Raw genomic sequence first — 12,758 nt, 5'->3', positions numbered from 1 at the left:
GAGGGCACATAGCCCTTCTTTCTATATATTTTTTATTCGGATCAATCAAGTTGATCTGGTGGTTAACCTCCCTGAATGGAGGTAGGACCTCAGGGGCTGGTGCCATGACATCCTTGAAACGTTCATGCCACCAATTCCTGAGTGGCACAAATTCAGGGTCTGTCATTGGCAGCCCTTCTAAATGGGAACAGTCAGGAAGCCTGAGGTCTTTCGACCTCGGGCTTGGCCAGTGATTGGGCCACTGGGAGGTATCTGCATCTTTTTGAGCAGACATGGCAAGGACACGTGGTGAAGGGTTTTCAGCCTTCGCCGTATTGCATCATGCCATCTGTTTAGATGGCAGTTTGGATCTCGGTGCACGGGGAAGTTTGGGGCGACCACGTGCAGCAGCCCCCACAGAGGTTTTACCCCGTTCCGTTAGGACATCAAATGTTTTGATGTCGCCCATCTTTATGTGGACGGTGTGAGTTTCAAATTGAGGGACGCTCCATCGGCATTCAGCCAAGGAGCTCCAAGAATGGCATCGTAGCTGTTACAGGAATGGGTTCCGGGGAACCCAACCTGAACCGTTCAGCTCACTAATGGAGGTGGCTGTATAGCCATCGGAGGGAGAGCGGAATGGGATGAGTGTCTGGAAGTACAACCTGCAGGTTGGCCAACGGTAACTTGGCACTTGTCATATCCATCCCCAGCCATCGACTCCCGGTCCCTCCGATCCCTCCAGTCTAACTCCGCTCCTCCCTCACTAACCTCGGAGCTCCCGTATTCCGCAATCCTCTCGGTACCCCTCGATGGTCACCACCCCCTCATTTCAATTTATTACCTACGCCTCCCTAAGTATGGAGCCCCGAAGACTTCCGGACAGCTCCAACGTCCACTAGCACACTCCCGCCTCCGCTGGGCAATACACTCACCTGCCCTGCAGAGCCCACCTTCGGACCTATCCCTCCTTTCCATTTCTGGGTTATCGCCTGCCTTTCCGCTAACCCCGTGACCCGACTCGTCGGTAATATTCAGTCAGCTAATGTTTAACCCCGTTAGCTCCGCTCCGTTCGGCTCTGCCAATTGCGGACCCATCTTCGCTGTAACCATATATATATCCCACTTGTACATAGGTTACACTCCAGTAATAAAATCAACTAGAGTTACCCCCCCCTTCGGTTCTGATTGCCAGTCAGTAAGTTAGGGCACGGACATGTCACTAGGCACAGCGCTCTTGGCATAAGTCGCTGGGGCCAAAGCCCTCCGCTACGGAGACTCTCCCTCGTCTTGAATCTGGTCTCTGACAGTATTTTATTACTCCCTGACTAGTACACGTCTTGTATGGCACCAAAAGTCCTTCGCACTCGTTCGCAACTATGCACATTAGTTCCCAACTCCGCTTCACCTTCCCCAGAACCCTCTCAGCCTGGCCCTAGTCGATTGGCGAGAAACCCAGTTGAGTTTCGAAGTTTTTCTAACCTTGAAACCCCTCTCCCATCGACTCCGATCATGCGCCCCGTTAGGAATCGATCACCAGTTGCAGACTCCGACTTCGGAGACACCACGGAACAACCCATAGATCCCGTCCACTTCTTTGGACTCGGTTCCGAGGTCCCCGACTTTGTCGATCCTCCTCCTGCTGATCCTCCCATCCCCACTGTCCCAACCACTGACGATGCCGAACCCACCTCCAACGTGGCTATTGCACAATTGGCCCAAGCCATTGCCAGTCTGGCTCGTCACACCGGACGACGACAACGACGACCATCTTCTGCTCTCCGGACCAAGGTCCGTGAACCCGAACAGTTCGACGGAAAGGATCCCCGAGAACTCCGAGTATTCTTGGTCCAATGCGAGCTCAATTTCCAGGACCATCCCCTCGCTTTTGCTAGCGACTGCGCTAAAGTCATATTTGCGCAGTCCTACCTCAAGGGAATGGCCCTCGATTGGTTCGAGCCGGACCTGTTATTCGACCAGAATTCCACGCTTCATCCACGATGGATGAACGACTATCAAGAGTTCGTTAATGAACTTCAAACTAACTTCGGCCCTCACGATCCTGTGGGCGACGCCGAGGTTCAACTGATGACCCTGGACATGAAGGACGGGCACCACATCAATAAATACGTTGTCGAGTTCAATTGACACGCCTCTCAACTTCACGGTTACGGAGAAGCCGCGCTTCGTCGTTTCTTCTACAACAGATTGCCGGAACGTATCAAGGACGATATTGCTAGAGTAGGTAAACCCTCTACTCTCTCTGAACTTCGCACCCTGTCCCAAACTCTCGATGCTCGCTATTGGGAGCGTAAATCGGAAGTTACACGTCACGCGAAACCCTCTTCCTCTAACGTTTTCGACAAGTCCACCGCCGCTTCTCGTTCCGACCCCGTCCCTTCCTCCTCCTCTTTCAACTCCGCTTCCGGTAGTAGGCCTCCGAAGGACAATAAGAAGTCCGAGGCCAGCTCCGTTAAACCGGACCTCTCGTCTAAACTCGGAGACAACGGTAAGCTCACGCCACAAGAGCGTAAGTGTCATCTCGACGAGAAACTTTGTATGTTCTGCGGTCAGTCTGGCCACATGGTCAAAGACTGTCCCAAGTCTTCTTCTCGCGCATCTAAGGCCTGTTCGGCCCAGACCGAGGAGCAAGGATCCGCTTCCGCAGAAGCAAAAAATTAGTCCGCACCCCCGTGGACTCTGCACGGACCAGGGGTTGCGATCCTTCCTTCCGTGCGCTCAAAGAAGTGCGTTTAAACGCATCTTCCATTTCCGACTTATCCTCCCTCCACATTCCCGTTTCCTTTCTCTTTCAAATGGTCTACTTTCTCCTCTCAATGTTGACCCTTCGGTTAATGTTCTACCCGTTGTAGATAGTGTTGCTGATGTACCACTCTCTCCTCCGCCCCCTCCGACTACTCCCATAGATCGATCCACCTCTCTCCACTTCTCTTCTTTTTCTCCTCCTGTTCCTCCTCCGTCCAATATTAGGACACAAAATAAACTTTTCCGCTCCTATGAGAACGTACCCGCACTCGTAGATTCTGGGTCTTCGGACTGCTTCATCGACGACACATTCGTAAAAAAGTTGGCCTTGAAGACATACCAGATTAAACCCCTACAACTACGCCTATTCGACGGTAGCACCAACTCAATCATAACCCGTGCCGTTGATATCCCCCTCCACTTCGCTTCCGGAAACATCACCCCCACGACTTTCTTTGTCACATCGCTGGATGGATCATGTTCCCTAGTCCTAGGACACAACTGGCTTACCCGCTACAATCCGTTGATTGACTGGGTCTCAAGCAGTATTACGTTCCGAACTTCCGAACCTACCAAGACAGTTACTCCGAGCTCTCCCCTGTCGTCTCCGGCACCACCGCTGTCGTCCGACATCCAACCATCTGATGTTTCGCCAGCACCTCAGTCACAGGCTGTTACTCCTCCGTTACCATCTATCGAGTTCGTCAGCTGTTCCGCATTCGCGAAGGCTTGCCGACTTGAAGGATCGGTATCCTTCAGCCTAACCATCCCTTCCGAGGAAAGCCGCTTGAGGGCTGCCTCATCCCACACCGATTCTGTCGACCTCTCGGCCGTTCCGAAGGAGTATCACGAGTTCACGGATGTGTTCAGTAAGAGCAAAGCCTCGATGCTGGCACCGCACCGTGAGCACGACCTAAAGATCGACCTTGAGGAAGGCACCTCCCCACCCTTGGGTACCATATACTCTCTCTCTACTTCGGAACTCGAGGCCCTCCGGGCGTTCTTAGATGAACACCTGGCCTCCGGGTTCATTCGCCCCGCTACTTCCGCTCACATGGCACCGGTCCTCTTCGTCCGCAAGAAGGACGGATCCCTCCGTCTTTGTGTCGACTTCCGAGGGCTGAACAAGATCACCAAAAAGGATCGCTACCCACTTCCCCGCATCTCCGACCTCCTTGACGCACCTAGCCGTGCCACGGTCTACACCAGACTCGACCTCCGGCATGCTTACCACCTGGTTCGCATTGCAGCAGGCGACGAATGGAAGACCTCTTTCCACACGTGCTATGGTTCCTATGAGTGGCTTGTCATGCCATTTGGTCTCACAAATGCACCTGCGGCTTTCCAGCGATTCGTCAACACGATCTTCGCCGACCTCTTGGATGTTTCTGTGGTAGTCTACCTAGACGACATCCTTACCTACTCGGAAGACATGGCTTCGCATCAGGAGCATGTCCGAGAAGTTCTTAGGAGACTCCGCAAACACGGCCTATACGCCAATCCGAAGAAATGCGAGTTTCATACGGACACTACAGAATATCTCAGTTACTGCCTCTCTCCTTCCGGACTCACCATGTCCATCAAGAAGGTCAAAGCCATCCAAGATTGGCCCGAGCCCCGTAAAGTCAAGGATGTCCAATCCTTCCTTGGCTTCGCTAACTTCTATCGGCGTTTCATTCACCAATACTCCAACATTGTGGTCCCCTTGACGCGCCTCACGCGTAAAGGAGCCCCCTGGCTATTCTCTGACGATTGTCGCTCTGCTTTCAACACCTTGAAAGAAGCCTTCACTTCCGCCCCTATCTTCACACATTGGCTACCCGACGCCCCCCTCATTGTAGAAACCGACGCCTCCGATTACGCGATCTCCGGAATCCTTTCCATTCGCTGTGATGACAGAGAGATTCGCCCCATCGCTTTCCGCTCTAGAACACTCTCGGCGCCGGAGCTCAATTACGACACCCATGACAAGGAACTGCTCGCCATTCATGATGCGTTCCGATCATGGTGTCATTACCTCGAAGGTTCAGGAACCCCAATCGACATCGTCACCGACCACAAAAACCTCAAGTATTTCTCCACCACCAAACTCTTGACCCGGCAGCAAGCCCGCTGGTCAGAGTTCCTCTCCCAATTCCACATGACAGTCCGATTCCATCCCAGAAGACTCGGAGTTAAACCAGATGCGTTGACTAGACGCTGGGACGTCTATCCCAAAGAAGGGGATATGGACTACGCTCACGTCAATCCGCAGAACTTCCGACCGGTCTTCACTTCGGAGCAGCTCACTGCGTCCTTACGAGCTACGTTCCTAGCTGCCACAGTAATCCGAGCAGCCGTACTCATCGACACAGAGGCTCTTCATCGAGACATCCTAACCTCCCTCTCCTCCGACACCACAATCTCTTCTCATCTCGCTTCCCCCAACCTCCCCAACTCCCGCTGGTCCGTTGATGCCGAAGGCCTCTTAAGGCTGGACAATCGCATTTACGTTCCGGACTCTAACGACCTCTGTCTCCGTGTTTTGCGAGACAAACACGACCACCAACTTTCCGGACACTTCGGGCAAAACCGGACTCTGGATCTAGTACGTCGTGAGTATACCTGGCCGGGCATCCGTAACTTCGTCAAGAGTTACGTGTCCTCCTGCACTTCGTGCGCCCGTGCCAAGGTCCCCCATCACAAGCCTTACAGCTTACTCAAACAACTCCCCATCCCCGAACGTCCTTGGAACTCCATCTCCATGGATTTCATCGAACAGCTACCCTCCTCTTCCGGATTCACTTCCATCTTGGTCATCGTGGACCACCTGTCCAAACAGTGCATTTTCATCCCTACCCACGATACCATCACCTCTCCGGAACTGGCCAAGCTCTTCCTCCTCCATGTGTTCTCCAAGCACGGAGTTCCATCCCACGTCACCTCCGACAGGGGTCCGGAGTTTGTCTCTCATTTTTTCCGTTCACTTGGTAAGGCCCTCGACATCTGCCTCCAGTTATCACCCGGAAGGAGACGGTCAGACCAAACGGATGAACCAGACGCTCGAGCAGTACCTGCGCATCTACAGTAACTACCAGCAGGACAATTGGTCCGAACTCCTGCCTCTCGCAGAGTTTGCATACAACAACGCTCCGAATGCCACCACGGGCGTCTCCCCGTTCTTCGCCAACAAAGGCTACCATCCAAACATCACCATTCACCCGGAGCGAGACCTGACATCAGTACGCGCCCAAGAGTACTCTGTTGATCTCGACTCCCTCCACCACTTCCTTCGCGAGGAAATGCACCTCGCTCAGATCCGTTATCAGGGCCTGTCAGACTCCCATCGGAGTCCTGCCCCAGCTTTCGAGGTAGGAACTTTGGTCTATGTAAAGGCCAAGTATTTCCGCTCCACCTGACCTTCCAAAAAGCTCTCCAAAAAAAACCTCGGCCCATTCGAGATCATTGCCCGCGTAGGAACCCACTCCCTCACTCTCTGCCTGCTGGAAAACATGCAAGCCATTCACCCGGTATTCCATGTCTCGCAGATCGAACCCTCCGTCCCGAACGTCATTCTGAACCACCACCAGCCACCTCCACCTCCCATAGAAGTCGAAGGTGAGATGGAGTTCGAGATCGAAGAGATACTCGACTCCAAGATTGACCGACGTAGACGCAACAAGTTGCTCTACCTGGTCAAGTGGCTAGGCTATGAAGGGACCGATGAGGAGACACAATGGCTCCTTGCCAGCGAACTCGATCATGCCTCCGACCTCGTCGAAGTGTTCCACTCTCGGTATCCAGCAAAGCCTGGACCCGAAGCTCCTTAGGAACCCCGACTCCTCTCCCATTTCTCCTTTCCCCTCCACTCCTCACTTCCGTTTCCATTTTTCATTTCCTCATTTGCTTTTCTTTCTGTAAGTGCAGCTCCCCTCATCTTACTAATTCTGGGCCTTCAAGGGTTCAGGCCTAAGAAGGGGATACTGTCATATCCATCCCTGGCCATCGACTCCCGGTCCCTCTGATCCCTCCAGTCTAACTCCGCTCCTCCCTCACTAACCTCGGAGCTCCCGTATTCTGCAATCCTCTCGGTACCCCTTGATGGTCACCACCCCCTCATTTCAATTTATTACCTACGCCTCCCTAAGTACGGAGCCCCGAAGACTTCCGGACAGCTCCGACGTCCGCTAGCGCACTCCCACCTCCACTGGGCAATACACTCGCCTGCCCTGCAGAGCCCACCTTCGGGCCTATCCCTCCTTTCCATTTCTGGGTTATCGCCTGCCTTTCCGCTAACCCCATGACCCGACTCATCGGTAATATTCAGTCGGCTAATGTTTAACCCCGTTAGCTCCGCTCCGTTCGGCTCCGCCAATTGCGGACCCGTCTTCGCTGTAACCATATATATATCCCACTTGTACATAGGTTACACTCCAGTAATAAAATCAACTAGAGTTACCCCCCCTTCGGTTCTGATTGCCAGTCAGTAAGTTAGGGCACGGACGTGTCACTAGGCACAGCGCTCTTGGCATAAGTCGCTGAGGCCAAAGCCCTCCGCTACGGAGACTCTCCCTCATCTCGAATCTGGTCTCTGACAGCGCTCCTGGGAGCGTACCGGTAGCAAGTATGATGTGGGCTCCTTGAGGGAGCCTCCTGGCTGTCTGCTAACAGGGACTTGGCGCTCCTGGGAGCGTGCCGGTAGCGGGTGTGCTGGGAGTGGTTGGCTAGTGGTGACTTGGTGCTCAATGGAGCGTACCAGTAGTGCGGGATACTGGGACTCCCAAAGGGAGTCACCCAGTTGGTGGCTATCGGTGACTTGGTGCTGTAACAGGTCCATCAATCTAGACTCGTGGCTCAGGTCTGGGGGGGGGTAGGTCTCTCTCTAGTGTCAGACAGATGTAGTGGGGTCCTTGGGTACGGTGCTGATAACCCTCTCTAACTACTATACAGCGGGTCGGAAGAGTCCGATACAAATAGAAAAGGAAAGTCACATGCGTGAATGAATGAAAATAGTAAAGATAATAAAGAAAATGTCATATCTCCTCAACAACCCAACCAAATCCAGCGATCTTAGACTCGTCAGAACCACCTCTACAACCTCTACAACTCCTACTATTACCCCGACTCACCAATCCTAATCCCTGATGCAGTAAAGGGTGAAGTGTGCAATGAGGCTCGTTTTAACCCGCACGGACTTGTCCCCACAACATATAGGCCTAGCTCTTGATTGCAGTCCCTTGCAATCTCCCAAAAAGAAAGAAGTCAAACAGCAAGGAAAGGGAAATAAACATCAGAAAGTCCAGTCCTCACTCCGCACAGTGTGGAATGCCATGTGACCTCAAAACTTTCTCACGGATTCTCATCGCGCGCACTCATCTTCAGAAATGCTTGTCGATCTCGCTGAGTTCCCCACCAATCTTGGCATTCAAGGGCTCGTTAGGATCCTATGATCACCTCCTACAGCTATTCTTATTGCGTCAAGTCGCCATTCCTAGTCGTCGATGTCGTATAACGAATATGGACCGTGTATGGGTAACTGTGGACAAGTGGCAGTACTTGGGATGGATTTAGGCCAAAGGTGCAGTTAATGGCACTTGCGCTAGACGACTCGGGAATTTGTGGTCAAAACAAACGCAGGAATTCCGGGTCAAGTGGAAAGGTGGGCCTTGGGAGCTTCATAGATGGGAAGGCACACCACTCGGTGTCAGAACTCTTCGCGTCAACTTAATAAAAGACCTTGCTTGATAGGTTAAACGAGTGAGGGTGGTGACTTAAGAATGAGGCTTGCGCATTGCGTGGTGTGTGGATGGTATAAATAAAGGGGAACCTTTAACTTCTGCATCGAAAGGTGTTGGAAAATGATTAAAAGTTGGCTTAAACTAGGATGAGGGCGGTTCTATGTGCACATGGGGTGGCCATGCTCTCAGCGTCGCCAGGGAGGCTTGAGCTCTTTAGTCTTGAGCTGGCCGCTACGTCTTGGTTCGCATCTGGACTCGGACTTCCATGCTACAGCTGGAGTGCCTGTGAAGCGGTCTACAAGCGCGCATGTCCTGGACATCATAGGTGCTGTGCCGTCACTCATCATGAGCGAAATGGACCATGTCGTCGGGTGGCCATGATCGAGCTCACTGTTAAGGCCGGGAGGCCTTAGCTCTTTAAGCTTGGCCTCTAACTCCATTTGGGAAAAGATGCCCTCCGGCATCGCGAGTGTGTGGGTGTCACCGGGGAACTCGGTGACCTGGGTGTGCTGGGCCTCTGGGTTTGTTCCAGGCTCACGCACAAGTGGGGCCGACTGGCTGCCCAGACCGTGCTGTGTCTCTAAGGTCTTATCTGGGTCTTTCTCGGGCAGCGGGATATAGCCTTCATCCAGCTCAGGCTCAACATGCAACGTTTTAGCATTGTCGGGTACTTCATTATCTTGGTTGACATTGTACAACTCATGCAGTGGTTGATTTGAAGACCAGAACATTGCGCGAGTCACCTCTGGACTCAATGACTTGGCGTCCCCAAGCTCAACGGGGGTCTCAGCATCATTACGGTCTTCAACGATGAACGACTCTAAGTCGTTAAGCAGCTGGTCCAACTCGGACTCAGCTCTGGACGGAGGTTCGGCTTGGGGCTCAGCGGAATGCTCGCAGCGTGTCCCAGCTGGGCACTTGACATGGCCGACTGCTATGGCTGGTTTTGAGTGGCATGGAGCACTATGTGAAATAGGATTTTGGCTATCACTAAGCCTCGGCCGGTTGGATCTGCACGTCTCTGGCGTAAGGATCAGCGCGCGTGGGGGTAACTTGGCATAATCTTGATCAAGTGATATGGCCGGCACTACTCTGGTTGCCTTGGCTGGGATGAGATGTTCAACCAGTAGCAACGGTTTGGGAATAAACACGTTGTGGCGTGGGCTCATGCTGGGGGACATAGGCTCGACCTTACTTCGACATAAGACATCCGTTGCCATTGCCTGTTCTGAGACACGCTCTCCTCGCGCATATGTAAGGCAGTAGTCTCCGCTTGACGGCAGTACAGTCGCATCCTTGAACATGGGTGACATTTCTAACTCAAATTTCAACCTGAACACATCCGACTTGTGCTCAGAACTTTTGCGGCAAGATTTGCAGTACTTGGCCAGGCGAAACTCGTCATAAAATCCGATCGCCTCCATTGACTGAGGCTCTTTGACTTCATCTGGGCAAACGAGGTCTTGCATGAGAATCTCGGATTCCAATGTGCATTCGAGGCCCTAGGCCTAAGCTCTTTATAGCTATGCTCTAGTACATCAAAGTAGCTTGCATCGTCAAGCTCTTGCTCGGACTCATAACTCGGTGGTATGGCAATCGACTTCGCCTCAGCAGCACTGGGTGTCGTGTGTGTTTCGGATGGGCATTGATCTAGCGGCTCGGTAGGCACTTGCTTTGAGGGACCTAGGTCTTCAGTGAAGGAGTCGTGTTCATAGACATACTCAAGGCCGTTAGGCCTCAGCTCTTTATCATCAGGCTCTGGCAATACAGAGGAACTGGTAAGGGCATCGCAGGAGCTCATCTCCACGCCGGACTCGGCAACACTTGGCGTCTCTGATCTGTGGCTCAATTCCGCACCTTTAGCCTTCACAATGTACGACTCCCAGTCAGGATCGTAGTCATCACCCGGTGTCAGGGCCCGGCCCTCGTTCCGCAACAGGCCCAGGGGGATCCTCCTAGTCGCTGGGGTATCTAGTCCCAGTCCGAGATCTTCAAACTCACTGAGGGGGCTAGCCCCAGCCTTCACAGGAAATGAGTTGAGAAGAAGGGTAACCTTCTCAACCTCCTGTGAAGCCGCTACAAATGGGAGTCGGGAACTATACAGTTTTCGGCTCTTTGCCGACTTTCCATAATTGGCACCCCCCTGTAGGAAGATTCTGGGTGAACTGCTCGCCCAAAAAGTTCCCACGGTCGTGGCTGTGATGGTTTCTGGGCGAGTAACTCGCCCAGAACGTTCCCACGGGTCTGCATGCATGCGGGATTGTGGAACAGTGAAGGGAAAAATAGGAGAAAATGGTGGAAGGGTACCTGAGGGTGTGTGGGGTCAGGGGCTGTGCCCTGACACCCGGTTCACTATCAGTACCATCACCGAAATATGAGTCCAGATCAAAGCACTCATAAACCGTCTCATGGGGACTTTCGTTGTTGCGGCACGAATCCAAATCAAGGCTGGGTACATCATGGGGTGTTTTGAAAAAGTTCTCGTTATCAGAATGCGAGTCTGAATCGAAGACATCATTGACTGTTTTCATTGGCTGAGGCTCTCCGGCTTTGTCTGGAGACACTGAGTAGATCGCAGCTGGCTCTAAGGTCTGGCAGACTTGATCTTCAAGAACGTCGGGTTCTGAGACAGGTTCGAGGCTGCTAGGCCTTAGCTCTTGATCATTGAGCTCTAGCACCTCGGAACAACTTGCACTGTCACACGCACTTGCCTCTAGGCTTGCGTCATCAAATTCTGGCTCAGCCACGTAATCTCTGGACATAACGATCTTGGTTCCGTAGGCGCTCCACGCTTCGCATGCTTCGGATTGGTGCTGGTCCATCTGATCTAGCATCAAGCCACTGGCACTTGTCTCTTCGAACTTGGGCACGAAATCACTCTGGACTGTGGACTGCGTCGAGAGTACTGGTGAAGCGACATGTACACTGGTCCGCACATCGGACATCGATGAATAGGAACTAGCTCTTTTGCGATTGTGGGCATCTTGCAGCAGGGCCCTTGCCGCTGCAACAACATCGTGCATATTGGGGGGCTGAGTCAAATCAAGCCACAGGCTTTGAACTTGCAGGTCAAACTTGATCTCTTTTCTAAACTTTGACGGAAATCCATGGAAAAACAACACATCGCGCTCAACGACGGTGAGGGCACCCTGTGCATCTAAGGACTTGGAAATAGCACTAAACTTGCGCAAATATCGGTTAAGATGGTCGCCAGTCTTCATTTTTCGACCTTTCTCTATGAAGTTGCGGAGATCCTTCATGCGATATCAAGGCTGTTCTTCGTCAACACCATAAAAGTCCAGCAGGTCTTTCTTGAGCAACACCCAATTTGGGTTCTCGAATCCGTCCAGTGTGGAAATAAACCTCACTTCCTTGTCAGTGCAGTAAGCGGTCAGAAAATCGCATTTCTGAGCTTCCGTGAAAAGTGCTGCGTCAGCCAGTGACTCGTATTTGTTAAGGAACTTGACAATCCATTTGCCTCTGAATCGGGGTGCATCTGGGCTGCGGGGCATCGGCATGGGCGTGTAAAACATGGGCGCTACAATGGCAGGACGCGGATCCATGCAAAAGATCAACTTGAAAGTAAAAACTCGGGAGTGGGCTTCTAGAACGTCCGGGCGACTCTGGGCCCGATATGATAATGTTATCGTGAATCCCTATGCCTCTTGATGTCCGGCAATGGGGAATGAATGAACGTGAATGAATGAGAATAACTTGAAGTCAAATGCAAGTAGAATGCGAGTAAATGTGTGGAAAACAGCTGAAAAACAGGCTCCTGTGCCTCGTCTTGAGATCCACCAGGAGGGAGTGACTTGACAACAAATAAAACAGACTCCTGTACCTTGTCTTAAGGTCTGCCAGGAGACAACAATCACGATAGATTCAGGCAAACTTGTGCAAACCGTGTGGACCCATAACTCGTAGATCCCAAACACGGACTCCTGTGCCTCTTCTTGAGATCCTCCAGGAGTGGACAATTGCAGCGAGTGCATGCGTCTAATGCGTATGGATCCCACTTGGATCCCTGGGCTTGTACTAGTCTTGTTTTTCTGTGTCTGCAACCAACAATACTTGATATCCACAGCGAATGATAAGTTTTTCAAACAAATGAACAGTGTGAAACTTGCGTGATGACAAGAGAAGTGTACCCCCCCTGTAAGGACCACCAGACTTGTAACGGGTCTATCAATCTAGACTCATGGCTCAGGTCTGGGGGGGGGGGTAGGTCTCTCTCTAGTGTCAGACAGATGTAGTGGGGTCCTTGGGTACGGTGCTGATAACCCTCTCTAACTACTG

General features: G+C 52.3%; 1 protein-coding gene across 1 annotated transcript; it reads right to left on the bottom strand.

Annotated features, from left to right (window-relative positions):
* Window positions 1-8,647: 8,647 nt before the first annotated feature.
* EI90DRAFT_3135811 (uncharacterized protein) lies at window positions 8,648-11,980 on the bottom strand (the record flags this gene model as incomplete). The annotated part of the gene is made up of 4 exons (XM_039064748.1): window positions 8,648-9,937; window positions 10,000-10,769; window positions 10,825-11,697; window positions 11,752-11,980. The coding sequence occupies 4 exons, from the start codon at window positions 11,978-11,980 to the stop codon at window positions 8,648-8,650; spliced, it is 3,162 nt and encodes a 1,053-aa protein (XP_038908668.1).
* Window positions 11,981-12,758: the final 778 nt, after the last annotated feature.

The sequence above is a fragment of the Cantharellus anzutake genome, assembly GCF_015039405.1.
Source record: "Cantharellus anzutake strain C23 chromosome Unknown EI90scaffold_145, whole genome shotgun sequence".
NCBI classification, from domain to species: domain Eukaryota; kingdom Fungi; phylum Basidiomycota; class Agaricomycetes; order Cantharellales; family Hydnaceae; genus Cantharellus; species Cantharellus anzutake.
This window is presented reverse-complemented; position numbering and strand designations above follow the sequence as displayed.